This window comes from Microcebus murinus, chromosome 24 (genome assembly GCF_040939455.1).
Source record: "Microcebus murinus isolate Inina chromosome 24, M.murinus_Inina_mat1.0, whole genome shotgun sequence".
Classification (NCBI taxonomy): domain Eukaryota; kingdom Metazoa; phylum Chordata; class Mammalia; order Primates; family Cheirogaleidae; genus Microcebus; species Microcebus murinus.
Genome location: NC_134127.1, coordinates 23,600,929 through 23,615,351, shown reverse-complemented (window position 1 = coordinate 23,615,351; position 14,423 = coordinate 23,600,929). Strand labels below are relative to the sequence as shown.

Here is a 14,423-nt window from a genome sequence, read left to right as displayed (position 1 = left end):
TTTTTTGAGACAGAGTCTCGCTTTGTTGCCCAGGCTAGAGTGAGTGCCGTGGCGTCAGCCTAGCTCACAGCAACCTCAAACTCCTGGGCTCGAGTGATCCTTCTGCCTCAGCCTCCCGGGTAGCTGGGACTACAGGCATGCGCCACCATGCCCGGCTAATTTTTTATATATATGTCAGTTGGCCAATTAATTTCTTTCTATTTATAGTAGAGACGGGGTCTCGCTCTTGCTCAGGCTGGTTTTGAACTCCTGACCTTGAGCAATCCGCCCGCCTCGGCCTCCCAAGAGCTAGGATTACAGGCGTGAGCCACAGCGCCCGGCCCTAGAAAACATTTCTTTATAAATGACACAAAAATAAACTTCAGCTCACCTGATAGAGTCACAGACAATTTGAATTAGTAAAGCAAACTTTGAAGACCCAGAAATAACAAATACCGAATGTAGCCACAGAGTGCCCACGTCGGAACTGTCTGGTGTCTGAGGTTATATGTCATCTTTGCAAATCTTACAACTAAGACACAGAATCTCTAGTCTCAATTTTATGTATGAACTTGATCCTAGTTTCCTCAAGACTTATTCAAAACCTTGGGTGAATTATTGTAACTATTGCTGCACAGCGTAGGGCCACCTCCACAATTGGCTGGATGTGTGGGGTTGGCCATAATGCTATGGAAATGGAATGTATGGAACAAATACTTTATGCTTTTTGAAATCCTAAAGGCTCTATAAGACATACCATAGAGTATCAGTGACTGTGTTCTATTTATAAAATGTACATTTAGTGAAATTGTAAGAATGGAGGAAAAAGGAAGCACATCATGAAAAGAAGAAACAGTGTGCAGACCTGAGTTTATATAACCGTCATATAACTTTCATATGACCTTCAGGAACCTTTAGGAAGTTTCCAGGTCTGAGTCTCAGTTTCCTCACTTGCAATATGACAGTAATAATTACACTGACCTCCCTAGGTTGCTATGAGGATGGTTAATAGGTGCTCAGTAAATATCAGTTGACTGAGTCTGAATTAGCATGTAAAGTAAATCCTTCTGCTTGGATGGATAGGGAAGTACTTCAGGTTAGGAGGTAACTATTTAAGAGCTGTGATTTGGAGGAAAAGGACAAAAAACTTATCTCAGGTCCAGGATGACAGCTCAAAACCTGGAGAAAGCAGGCATGTAAACTGAGTAGGCTGTTTGGTTTTGTTGGACTGTCACTGTTTTTGCAGGTGTGCTGGCACTGGAAGAACTTAGCAGAGCTGGACCAGCTGTGGATGCTCAAGTGCTTACGGTTTAACTGGTGCATCGATTTCTCTCCGACGCCTTTTGAGCAGGGGGTCTGGAAGAAGCACTACATTCAAATGGTGAAAGAACTTCATGTTACCAAGCCTAAGGTAGATTTCAAACACAAAGCAGTGAGCTTACAAACATAAGCTCTTTACAAATTCTAGAACTGAGAGTATATCAAACTGGAAGTGGGGCTAGTTCAAAAGAAATACAACGTGATCTCAAAATTCTCCTTTTCTGAGGCTTGATAGCCATTTTCAAGGTATCCATGTTCATCTAGAACCCTCCTCTGACACACCCAGGCCACAGCTCCACCCAGGAGACGAGGACTTGGAAGTTTCTTCCTCTGTCCATGTCTTTGTATCTCTGACTCAGACACCAGACAGTTCCGACGTGGGCACTCTGTGGCTACATTCGGTATTTGTTATTTCTGGGTCTTCAAATTTTGCTTTACTAATTCAAATTGTCTGTGACTCTATCAGGTGAGCTGAAGTTTATTTTTGTGTCATTTATAAGGAAATGTTTTCTAATAAACAAGTCATTAGGGAAGGGCCTAATGGGCATATTAAAGTTCTTAGTTCTAGGCCGGGCACGGTGGCTCATGCCTGTAATCCTAGTACTCTGGGAGGCTCAAAGTCAGGAGTTCGAAACCAGCCTGAGCAAGAGCGAGGCCCCATCTCTACTAAAAATAGAAAGAAATTAATTGTCATATAAAAATATAGAAAAAATTAGCCGGGCATGGTGGCGCATGCCTGTAGTCCCAGCTACTTGGGAGGCTGAGGCAGGAGGATCTCTTGAGCCCAGGAGTTTGAGGTTGCTGTGAGCTATGCTGATGCCATGGCACTCTAGCCCAGGCAACAGAGTGAGACTCTGTCTCAAAAAAATAAAAGTTCTTACTTTTTGCTAGAAACTAAGCAATGTAGAGCATTTACATATAATCATAAAAAGCAAGTAATGCAAGGATAATTTTTTCTAGTGGCTTTCTATGCATGGTAACCAATGTTTAAATTCATTCTTATAGGCACAGCTAATTAGATAATTTATGAGCAATTTTTATGAGCCCTTTGTTTACCGCACTATCCATACACATACAGAGTTGGGCATCATTTCTTACAATAGATGAGTTCCTGAAAAATTATGTGTAAATTAAAATGTTTAAATGATTTTTAAAACCACAGGGGTATTATATATTATAGCCTGTGAAAAAACTGCAATGAATCCTTTTAATATTGAAGAATCCTTTTGAAATATGAATAGTCAACTCCTAACTTGCTTGTTTAGGTTTAGGTTTTATTGTGTTTTCTTGGAATAGACTCCATCTCCATTTAATACAGTAATAAACTATGCATAATTAATACTGTTAGAATTTCAAGGATAAAAATAGTCTTTCTGATTTCAGTAGTTTGGTATGCTCCTTGAGGATTTCTTTAAAAAAGAGAATTGTAAATGCAGAATTTTTAAAAGAATTCGCCTAGTTCTGACTCCTATCTTCATAAGGCTTTTCTTAAATCTCATTCTCCATTGGGGAGCAGAGAGTGGCCATCAATAGCTGAAGCTTAGGCTGTTTGAGGGGCAGAGAAAAGTGATTAACCATCTAATAGAATGAGAAGAGGTTTTGAGTATTATTCATAAAACTGACTTTAATGCTTTGTCTTCAGCAACAACTCTTTCCCACAAAGTATTTATGCATAACTATACTTAAACGTTATGAATATTGTAGTTTGGATGCAAGAAAATTGCCATCTCTTTGCTTGGTATTAAAGTTCTCTAGGGAATATGTTGTTATATGAAACTTAAAATTTTATTCTGTTAAAGAAATAGACTGAAGTCAGAAAGACTAAGGTTAAAAAAATCAAGTAATAGAGTTATCAGTTAAAGGCATAAACCTAAGTCAGAAAGACTGAAGTTAATAGTCATCTAAGGTTAACTAAAGTTAGCTGTCAGCACCGTGCATACCTGTATAATTTGGGTAATTCCCTGGGAGGTGGCTCCAAAGATGGTGAACATAGGCAGCCCCTACAGTACAGCCTACATTACCCTCGCACAAACTCACCACCCGCTTTTCCCCAATCCGTTGTACCTGGCATGTGCTCCAGCAGCGGTTTTGGAAAGCGTGTTATGAGCAGGTGGGAGCAGTTAATAGTAGTTCCCCAACCTTAACGTGAGAGGGCTGAATTAGAATGATCCTTAAAACTGTCCACAAGCCTACGTTATCCACGCCGGAAAACATCATTTCAAAAGGGTTCAGACTAGAAAAAGAAGAGCAAATGAAACCCAAAGTAGACAGAAGGAAGAAATAATAACAAAGAACTGTAATCAATGAAATTGAAAACAGACAAAACAATAGAGAAAATAAAGGAAGCCAAAGGTGATTTTGGGGAAACATAGAAATTGGTAAGTCTGTAGCTAGACTAATCAAGAAAAAAAAGAAAAAAGAGAAGACACAAATGACTAATATCAGGAATGAAAGAAGGAGCATCATTAAGGATTCTACAGACGGCTCGGTTTTCATAAGTCAAGCCTGTGGATTGATGCTGCACCGAGCTGAGTTTTAGTACGCTGCAGTCAAATTGGCCAGCCAAACAGAATGGACAAATTGTATTTAACAAAAACCAGTGAAAGGAAGCCAATGCAATTTCCCCTTTCCGTGGGAAGCCAGCCACTGGTTTATGTCACTACTATATTCTGGTGAATGTTGTAAGTTTTCATTATGAAGACATTGGATTTATTTGAAATCCATTTAAAAAAAATCAATGTGTCTATTCTACCTTAGGTTATTTTATGCTGAAAACAAATAGCATTATTTTTCTGATATTGAAATAAATGACTTATTTCAATTGAAAAAAATGTATAGACATTAAAAGAATGAGAGAATATTACGAACAACTTCATGTCACTAAATTCAACAACCTAGATGAAATGAATAAAATACTTGAAAAATACAATTAGCAAAACTGACTCAATAAATAATAGAAAACATGAATAAAGCTATATCGATTTAAATTGCACTCATAATTTAAAAACTTTTCACAAAACTCCAGACGCAGATAGCTCCATTGGTAAATTCCCTCACACATTCAAGGAAGAAATAATACCAATTCTATATAACCTTTTGCAGAAAATAGAGGAGGAGGGAACACTTTCCAACTCTTTACCCTTATACCAAAACCAAAGACTTTACAAGAAAATAAAACAAAACTACATACCAATATCCCTCATGAACATAGAAAAAGTGTTAACAAATTAGGCCGGGTGCGGTGGCTCACACCTGTAATCCTAGCACTTTGGGAGGCCAGAGGAAAAGCTTGTGGCCAGGAGTTCAAGACCAGTTTGATCAAAAGTGAGACCTCATCTCTACAAAAAATAGAAAAATTAGCCAGGCGTGGCTGTGCCTGTAGTCCCAGCCTCTCGGGAGGCTGAGGCAGGAGGACTGCTTGAGCCCAGGAGTTTGAGGTTGCAGTGAGCTATGATGCTGCTGCTGCACTCCAGCCTGGGTGACAGAGCAAGACTCTGTCTCAAAAAACAAAACCAAACAAAAAACAATTAACAAACTAATTCCAGTAATACCTAAAAGAATAATACATGATGGCCAAGAAAAGTAAGATTGGCATAATAGCCCCAAAATCAATGTAATTCACAGAACAAAAGAGAAAAGATACATGATCATTTCAATATATACAAACAAAAGCAGTTAACAAAATGCAACATTCACTCATGATAAAAAACATTCTCAAAAAGATTTCAGGTGATGTGAACAAATATTTCGTTTACTTAATTCAGAAAAGTTGTCACAGATTTCATTATTACCTATTTTGTTGTTAAAGTGTCAAGCATTTTGTACTTTCCAGAATTAAGAATTTGTATATATAATTGCTAGCATGTATGCCTGAATTTTCCCCCTGAAGTTCTTTCTTATTTTCTTGTATTATTTATACCCCCTCATGTTAAACTAGACATCCTTCAGCAAAAACAGATCTAATTCAATATAAGTTCAGGGAAATGAAATGAATGTCCATTCTAAATGAGACCTGCATAAAATATTGAATATTAAGCCAATAATGGGCTGCCAATTATATAAATATAAAATGTCTGCTTAATCTGCTACTAGGCTACAATCATTCATTAAATAAATAAATATTTATTAAACACTATTGTCTGCTAGGTGCTAAGAGTATGCAGATCCTAACCCTGCTTTTCAGAGCCTAGGAAATAGACAAGCAGAAAAGCACAGCACTGAGTACTAAGTATTATCCTGTAACAGAATTGTACACAAAAAGCAGCTGAAACAAGGATGAGAAACTGACTGATTATGCTTGGAGAGACTGGGGAATTTCTTGATTTTTCACAAACAATAGAAGCAAACCGATTTACCAAGCAAAGCTTTCCTAATCTCTTAATGAACAAAAATTAAGCCCATAATGGCTTCTCCACATACCAATACCCATTTCCTTAGGCTACAACCACATTAGAGACTTAGGAGTTTCATGCACAAAAGACAGACTTTAGATTTTGGAAATTAAAGCAAAAGTATTCTTGGGAGTGGCTGAGGTTTTAATCATTGATAAAAGGTACAGTCCACCTCTATACAACTCGAAACTGTCCCTGTGTGTTAGAGGTCGGTAGGGCTGGAGTGCGTCTTTTGGGAACGTGTACTATTCATCAGGAAATTCACTGCAGTTGTGACAAAGCAGACAATGATGTGATAGAGCAGGTGGCAGTATAGGATAGGGAGGTTACGCGTGTGGGCTTGAAGCAAGACAGTCCTGGATTCAAATTCTGGTCCTGTACAATTAACTAGTTTCTCTGATCTTCAGTTTCCTCTTCTGTAAAATGGAAGTAAAAATGATTATTACCTTACAGTCACTGTGAAGCTTAAATAAGAGAATGCAGGCTGGGTGTGGCTCATGCCTATAATCCTAGAGTCTGAGGCGGGAGGATTGCTTGAACCCAGGAGTTTGAGACCAGCCTTGGCTATGTGAGAGCTTGGCTCTACAAAAAATTTTAAAATTTTAATTTTTTTAGTTAAAAAGTTAAATGGGCATGATGGCGTGCACCTGTAGTCCCAGCCACTCAAAATGAGGCTGAGGCAGGAGGACCACTTGAGCTCAGGAATTCCAGGTTACAGTGAGCTATGATTGGGCCACTGCACTCCAGCCTGGGCAAGAGAGTGAGTGAGACCCTGTCTCTAAAACAAAAATAAAAATTATATTGAAAAATTAAAAAAGAAATAAGATAATACATGAAAACTGCCTGAGACAGTGCCTGGCACAGGGCAAGTACTCCTGGGGTGGTGGCTGCTGTGATCATCACCACCATTATTGTTACCATGGTGATGAGGATGATGATAGTAATGATGTTGCTACTGAAGACGATGCTGCTGCTGATGACATTCTTTGTTTTTATTGTTATTGTTAAGACAGTGTTTTGAGAACAGAAATAATTAACTTTCTTCTTCTAGACACCTCCAAAAGATGGATTTGTAATTGCTGATGTCCAGCCAATTACAAGCAATTCTCCAGAGGAAAAGCAGTCTCCTCTATCAGCTCTTTGGTCATCTTCCTCTTTAAGGAAGAGCAATAACCCAGGGAAGAAAGAACTTCCACCTTGGAGATCCTCTGATAAGCACCCAACTGACATCATTCGCTTTAATTACCTAGACAACTGCGACCCCATCCAGAGTGTCTGGCACGGGTAAGCAGCTCATGCCCCTCTCAACTTCCTTGTTTTTGGAAAAAACTTCTTGGCACTTCAGTATATAAAGAGATGAAAGTAGAACTTACTGTGACATACAAAAGCTTTTAGTAATTGAAAGGTAAATTAACCGTTTTTAGCAAGTTTGCCCTGTCATTATGATTTGTTTGCAATTTGTAACTGGCATGATTTAACATTACATCTTCTTTCAATACTTTATCTTTTTTTTTTTTTTTTGTGAAGCCTTCTAGCACAGCAATCAATACTTTAATATTAAATTGCAGTCTAGCACCATGGGGTTCATTCTGGTCTTTCCCCTTCCCATGTTTGTATCTCCTTTCTCTGACTGTAAGAAACCTGGCTCTCATTGTATTTACTTATTGTATTTTATATAAAATATGTATTATATATATATTACACTTACTTATAAATTCTGAAAGGAAAGCCAGGTGAAGTGGCACACACCTATAATCCCAGCTAGGTGGGAGGATAGCTTGAGCCCAGGAGTTCAAGATCAGCCTGGCAACATAGCAAGACCTCATCTCAAAACAAAACAAAAACAAAAAAGAAGAAATAGATAACATAGGTAGCCTTTTATTTATTAAAGAAATGGATTCATAGTTAAGAATCATCCTACAAAGAAAACTCCATGCCTAAGTAGCTTCACTGGTAAAGAAATGATACCAATTCTACAACAGCCTTTCTAGAAAATGGAGGTGTAGGACCACTACACAACTTCTTTTGTGAGGCCAACATTATTCTGATATCAAAACCAGACAAAGACATTACAAGAAAAGAATCTGCAGACCAATACCCCTCATGAAAATAAATGAAGAGAGACCAATACCCCTCTTCAATAAAATATTAGCATAACTAGAAATAAAAAAGGTAATAATCCTTCATGAGCAAGTGTGGTTTATTCCAGGAAAGCAAGGTTGGCTTAACTTATGAAAATCAATTAAGATAATTCACCATGTCAGCAGAGTAAAGGAGAAAAATCATGATTATTTTAAAAGATGCAGAAGAGGCATTTGAGAAAATTCAACATTGATGATAAAAACCCTCAGCAATTAAGAAAATAAAGGAACTTTCAAAGACTTGCTCGTAAGTGTTTAGGCAGCTCTATTGACTATAGCCAAATCCTGCAAACAACTCAAATGTTCAACAGATAAACAAAAATGTGATATATAATGGAATATATTCATCAGTGAAAAAGGATAAACTTAGTGATATAAGCAACATTATAGGTGAATCTCACAGTGGTTACTCTAAGGAAAAGAAGCCAGACACAAAAAAGTCCAAGTATGATTCCCTTAACATAAAATGCAAACCAGTCCATAGTGACAAAAAGTGGATCAGGAGACACCTGGGCTAGGGATGGGGGCAGGATGGACTGTAAAGGAGGGGTGAAACGTTCTCTCTCTTGATTGTGGTGGTGTCTAGTTGCATGCATGGGTGCAACTAGCAGAACTCATCTAATTGTACGCTTATCCTGGAGAGCTTCTCACATTCTGGATTTTGTTGATTGCACCGCCAACTTGCAGCTTAAGATGTTCCCCTGTCCCCTGACCTTGGCCAGACTGACAGACCTAGAGACTCGAGTATATGATGAACTAGGGGTGTACTTCCATCATGAGGCACATAATTTCTGCTTGTCTCTCTTTTTGGTAGCCATGGATGCTTATTGCCTAGATCCATTATTTCTGTAAAAAAAAAAAAAAAAAAAAAAAAAGTTCTGCAAATTTTTTCTATAAAGGGCCAGGCAAGAAATAATTTTAGACTTTGCAGGACATTTGGTCTCTATCACAATTACTCAACTCTGCTGTTGCAGCCTGAAAATAGCCATAGACTGTAAGTAAGAGATAAGTTTGACTATGTTCTAATAAAACTTTATTTATAAAAACAGGCAGCAGGCTAGATTTGGCCTGTGAGCTGTGGTTGGCTGATCCTTGCTTTATCTTAATATATATGATAGCTTTAGAAAACAAATACTAATAGTATATGAATGCAAGCAATAGAGTTATTAAAAACAGTTTAAGATTTCCTTGCTGTGTTTTTATCCTTAGGGTATATTCTACTAAGGATATTTGGAAAAATTACTGTGTTAAAGTCACATGAAATAACTCCTTTGTGTGTAGTCATGCCACCAACTCGACAGACGAGATCATTTGTTTCATTTTCCTTTTCAGATTTTAGGTATTTTTTTCCCTTCATTTTATTTTATAATTTTGAGAAAAATTTAGATGGTTCCAAAATTGAATATACAAAATAAGGTATATTTGGAGAGAAGTCTAGCTTCTGGCCCCTGTTCTTCCATATTCCCTGTTCCTGATCAGTTCACATGGGAATCCTACTTACAGATAACCATTTTTCACTTTATGGTTTAATCCTTCTATTTTATTAATGAAAAGTATAAGCAAATACATAAAATATACTTAGAAAGATATTTTAATACCTCCTTTCTGAAATGACAATACATGCCAGTTTATCCACCTTTCTTTTTTTCATGCAACAGTATTTCCTAGAGATCCCTCCACAGTTGTGCATAAAAATATCCTGCCCTCCTTTTTACAGTTATTAGTACTCTATTGTGTGGCTGTGCCAGAGTTTATCCAGCTGATTCTCTATTGATAGACATTTGGCTTATTTCCAGTTGAGTGGAGACAATCTTTTAAACCGCAGAGACACAAAATCAAACGGACGAATAGCTATGCAAACCATCAGAGTTTTAAAATGACGATATATAATTTTCCCGTTGCTTTCCAATTTACAGAAGAAAGAAGAGAAATGAGATGACCCCAGACTTTGGCCGACAGTCACATGATAAGAAAAATAAATCGCAGGACAGATCTAGGCTAAGAAAAGCACAGTCACTGGTGAGTATTGCTGATAAAAGACACACCACCATCGTGTTCATGAAAACCACTAGATCTCCAATCCTATTTGGGAGATAGACTTTTTTTTAATCAGAATCATCAAATGGTGGTTTAAATCCTGGTCTCTGACACTGACTGACAGATGAGACGTGTGACCTTGAAGATCCCCTTTATTTAATCTCTCTGAGCCTCTGTTTTCTCATCTATTGACCAAAAGAGTGGATGAGCTGATGTGTATGAAACTGCTTTGAAAACTATACAGTATAAAGGGAGTATTATGATTATTTGTTCTTTCTTCTGTCATGAGTCCTTTGGGGCAGGGGCAGGGGCTGCCAGAAATTGCTTCTCTGTAAGGGGGGTTCCAGGAACCTAAGAGACAAGGATGCTTTCCACAGCTCCCCTGCTGCCAGCGGAGCACGGTCACAAAAGTGCATTTACACTAACATCAGAAAAATGAATTAAGAACTTTTCTTTCCCTAATTAAAAACAGCGAACACACTACCTACTAAAGTCAGTAATTGTGACTAGGGAACATGATCACTTCACAGCAGAGTTTCCCAAAAAGTGGTTCTGCAGCCCCGTGGATCTCTTTCAGCACATGAGGAGAGTCTTTGGTGCAAAGTAGAAAGGAATAGGGTGGCATAAAAAATTCGTATATAGTAGTAAAGATTTTGAAAAGAGCCGAGGAAACACTCTTGAGGAAAATTAATATAAAATGGATGTCAACTGGGAGACGAGTAAGTAGGTACTCATGAATAAATCACTTTTATAGCTCTGCTTGAAAGCTCTATTACTTTCTGTTTAAGTGTATTTTCAAGTGTTATGTTCCCCCAAAAAGAGAGCGAGATGAGCTTCGTTAAATAGGGCAGTCTGTATTCCAAGGGGCCGATTTTGCTGGGCTGGACGAGGCTTGTTGTAGACCCGTGTACAGACGCCTGAGGGAATCCGGGAGCTGAGAGCAGAGCAGTAAAATTGTCAGTGAAACCATTAATTGAGAAAAATAACTTTATGAGGCTTAGCACATGGGCCATTACGGCATGCTGCTGCCTGGCTTCCGGCCCCTGCTGGGCGAGGAATGGAAGAGAAGTCCAAGGGAGAAAAGGGAGTTTGAAGGACGATAAAAGTTGATGGTGATGCGAGCTTGCAAATGATCAGCCCAAACGTTTCTCCTGCCTGAAACACGCACAAACCAGTGGCTAACCAGAGCCATCCCGGGGGCTTTGGACGTTAACCATCTGTCCAACACGAGCGGGATTTGCTTCAGTTGAAATATTCATTATAAATTAAAAAGTTAAAAAAGTCGTGCTAATTGAGACTGAAAGGGAAACCAGGGTAGAGTAAGCAATGATAGAGGACAATTAGCTATTAGTAAATGAACTTGTGTTGTTTCGGTAAATGTCCTAATTATAATCACTATTTATGTTTAGTAGTTTTGATAAAAGGCATAAGGCATAATTAAATCCCCCCAAAGTGTGCTGTGGTCTTTGGCTCATTCCTGTGATGAGCTTGGCCTTGACAAGCCTGGCTGTTTGGCTACAAGGCTGTGTGTGGCTAAGGTCCCTCTCCACAGGGTGACAGTTTGCCCTCACCAGCCTCCTATGTGGCGCAAGATGACTGGAAATGAAGAAGTGCTGCCTATGAGACCTGAAAGAAGAGGAAATCCAGTTAGGGGATTGACGGAGAGTAGAGAGTAAAACTCTGGCAACTGCAGCCACAGAGATCATTTTGTGATGACAGACACAGCCCAGGTGTGATTCCAATGCAGAAAATCAGGTATTCATCTGATAGAAAGTTCCCACCCCATGTAGACAGGTTTATGGAGGAAGACTGCAGGAGAGGACTAGAGGAACAGGTGAGCGGGAGAAACTTAGGGAGCAAGGATGACAGTGACATACCCTCGAACCTCGGACAGTTACCTGAGACCTGAACACCTGGAGACCTCTTGCTCCTGTCATCAGGAAAGGGGGTGTGTTAAATGGAAACAGCTGGAAGAGAAAAGATCACAGGAGTGTGAAAGGGCACAAAGAATATTCCTTAGGTCATCTCTCCAGGAACGTGACCATCAGATCACTTCCTTTTTTGCCTGTCATTACAGCTTTCGGATATGAGCATTCTCTCAGAAAAGAGAAATGTTCTCGGGGGAAATGGTTTCAAATCTGCACGTATTGCTGTGAGCATGTGATGTTTTCTATTATTTAATAGGGTTGAGTTTTCAAAACCCGCCCCCTTGGAAAGGTACCTGATTTCCTCTTCTGCCTTCAGTTCTAAAGGAGACCCCAGTAGGTGATGATTTTCAGGGCTAATGAGTAAATAATAAAAATAAAAGGGGTCCCCAAGTGCTGCCTTAGTTACAGCCGCTTCATCTAACCAGTTTTTGATGTGAGTGATGACTGATGTTAGACGGGAAGAAAGAAAGCTTAGATCTGATCGCTAATGCTTTATAAATTTCAAAGACTAAAATGAAAATTTTATAAATTTCGAGAAACCCCCGTTGCTATTCGTTATAATAAAATTCCATACAGAACAAAGCAATTAAAAAATATAAACACCACAGCACAGTGAGATACCATCTTCATTCAACTTCAAAGATTTTTAGTCTTGTGTAAAGACTTCTTTTTAAAATCGTAACAGCTGACCTCGAAATGCCGCCTGGGGAAGGACTGAGCTGTCTCCTTGGGGGAAAGATCTGATAAGCTGGTGGGGAGGGCTGAGACCTTGAGGGGAAGGATGTCCCAGCTCCAGGGCTTCAGAGGAGGGGAGACCTGCTGGGCTGGAGATTAGAGGAAGAGTTTGCAGTTGCTGCTCCCGGAGAGGAGGGGGAGGGGCGGGGAGGGGAAGGAGAGAGGAGAGAGGAGAGCAGCTGAGATTAGGCAAGGCGGAGGGGCCAGGGCAGTGTTAATGATACACCTGTTTCAGTTGAATTTATTTGCTATTACTAGGATGTAAAACCTCCTTCCATCTCTATGGTAAATTCGACTCGATTTACACAAGGAAGCGAGATCTTAGAGGTCTAGGAGGCCAAGAAAATGAAAGCTCCTTGGGACAACTCACAAAAGACAAGGTGATGAGCTCTGGATTTCCTCGGCCCTGGAATTGGAATGAGAGGACCCCAGCTGACATCTTGCTTCACTTTTTTTTTTTCCTACTAAGTATAAAAACAAATACCTTTTGTCTCACCCTGAACTTTTAACAGGGGAGTTAGAAGGCCTCACTTTCTAGGTCCTTCTCTAAAAGCTGTCTCAGAGCATTCACCCAAATCCAAGTAACACAAGTCTTTAATCCCCTGCTTACTCTAATTGCCTTAGATTAGACCTTATCTTTTCCTGTGCTCTGTTAATTCCAGCCTCTGAAATTACCTTCAGATAACTTTACAGGGATAACCTGATTTTTTAAAATGCTTCTTCAAGCTTTCTCACTTTTTTTCCTCCCTGGGTCAAAAGAGGGAAAAAAAAGAGAAATATACTCTAAAGTGATTCTGGGATCATGTTGTGGAAAGAACAATGGTTTAAGAATCAGGAAACCTTGCTTCTAGTTTCAACTCTACTGTTAGCCAGTAGTCATTCAGCTGCCTGGAGTTTTCATTTTCCCACTTACAATATAAGAGTTTGGGTGGCTCATGCCTGTTATCTCAGCACTTTAAGAGTCTGAGTTGGAAGGATCACTTGAGGCCAGGAGTTTGAGACCAGCTTGGGCAGCATAGCAAGACCCCATGTCTACAAAAATATTTTTAATTAGCCAGGTGTGGTGGCTCGTGCCAGTAGTCCCAGCTACTCAGGAGGCTGGGACAAGAGGATCACCCAAGCCCAGGAGTTTGAGGCTGCAGTGAGCTGTGATCAAGCCACTGCACTCCAGCCTGGGTGACAGAGCAAGACCGTCTCTAAAATAAAAAAATAAAATGAGAATTTGAATTACATCTTTAAAGTTTACGCCCGGCTAAATTCTGGGCCTGTGGAGCCCCCCAGGTCTCTAGGCGTTCACATCCCTCTTTCTCCTGACACCTGAAGAACACAGCTGCCACTGATGTGACTGTACATAGAATACCAGAAAAATAAATTCATTGCATTTGTGAATCCTAATTTTAAGCCAATAAAAACTAGTTTCTGTCTCCTCTCTCATCTTTTTCTTTGAACTCCAGAAAACATAATTAACTAAATCAGAAGACTTTACAAAACAGTGAATGCCATGGTTTATGTGCAGGTGATCTTTACTAGACTTCTCATCAAACGCTGATGAACTCCCCAGGTGTTTGTTTTATAATGATATCTGTCTGGTTTGAATGCACAAAACTAAAAATATCCATAGGAAGACTTTTTTTTTTTTTTTTTGGAGACAGAGTCTCACTTTGTTGCCTAGGCTAGAGTGAGTGCCATGGCATCAGCCTAGCTCACAGCAACCTCAAACTCCTGGGCTCAAGCGATCCTCCTGCCTCAGCCTCCCGAGTAGCTGGGACTACAGGCATGTGCCACCATGCCCAGCTATATATTAGTTGGCCAATTAATTTCTTTCTATTTATAGTAGAGACGGGGTCTCACTCTTGCTCAGGCTGGTTTTGAACTCCTGACCTCGAGCAATC

The 14,423-nt window shown here is 39.5% G+C and overlaps 1 protein-coding gene and 1 long non-coding RNA gene across 7 annotated transcripts in view; one reads left to right on the top strand and one right to left on the bottom strand.

The window, feature by feature from the left end:
- Positions 1–14,423, top strand: part of FBXO16 (F-box protein 16) — a 42,994-nt gene that overhangs the window by 18,459 nt on the left and 10,112 nt on the right. For 2 of the 4 annotated variants that reach the window (XM_012775402.3, XM_012775404.3), the window contains exons 5-7: positions 1,226–1,390; positions 6,742–6,974; positions 9,748–9,850. In XM_012775402.3, the coding sequence (XP_012630856.2) occupies positions 1,226–1,390; positions 6,742–6,974; positions 9,748–9,850 (501 nt within the window). Of the gene's footprint in view, positions 1–1,225; positions 1,391–6,741; positions 6,975–9,747; positions 12,682–14,423 lie in introns of those variants that run through there. The other 2 variants (XM_075997123.1, XM_012775405.3) reach the window with 2 other exon arrangements.
- LOC105877142 (uncharacterized) overlaps positions 5,814–14,423 on the bottom strand; it is a 36,854-nt gene continuing 28,244 nt past the window's right edge. For 2 of the 3 annotated variants that reach the window (XR_012914673.1, XR_001156774.3), the window contains 3 exons: positions 11,767–11,835; positions 11,440–11,494; positions 5,814–6,106 (listed from right to left, as the gene is read on the bottom strand). This is a non-coding gene — a long non-coding RNA (uncharacterized LOC105877142). Of the gene's footprint in view, positions 6,107–7,250; positions 8,678–11,439; positions 11,495–11,766; positions 11,836–14,423 lie in introns of those variants that run through there. The other variant, XR_012914674.1, reaches the window with a different exon arrangement.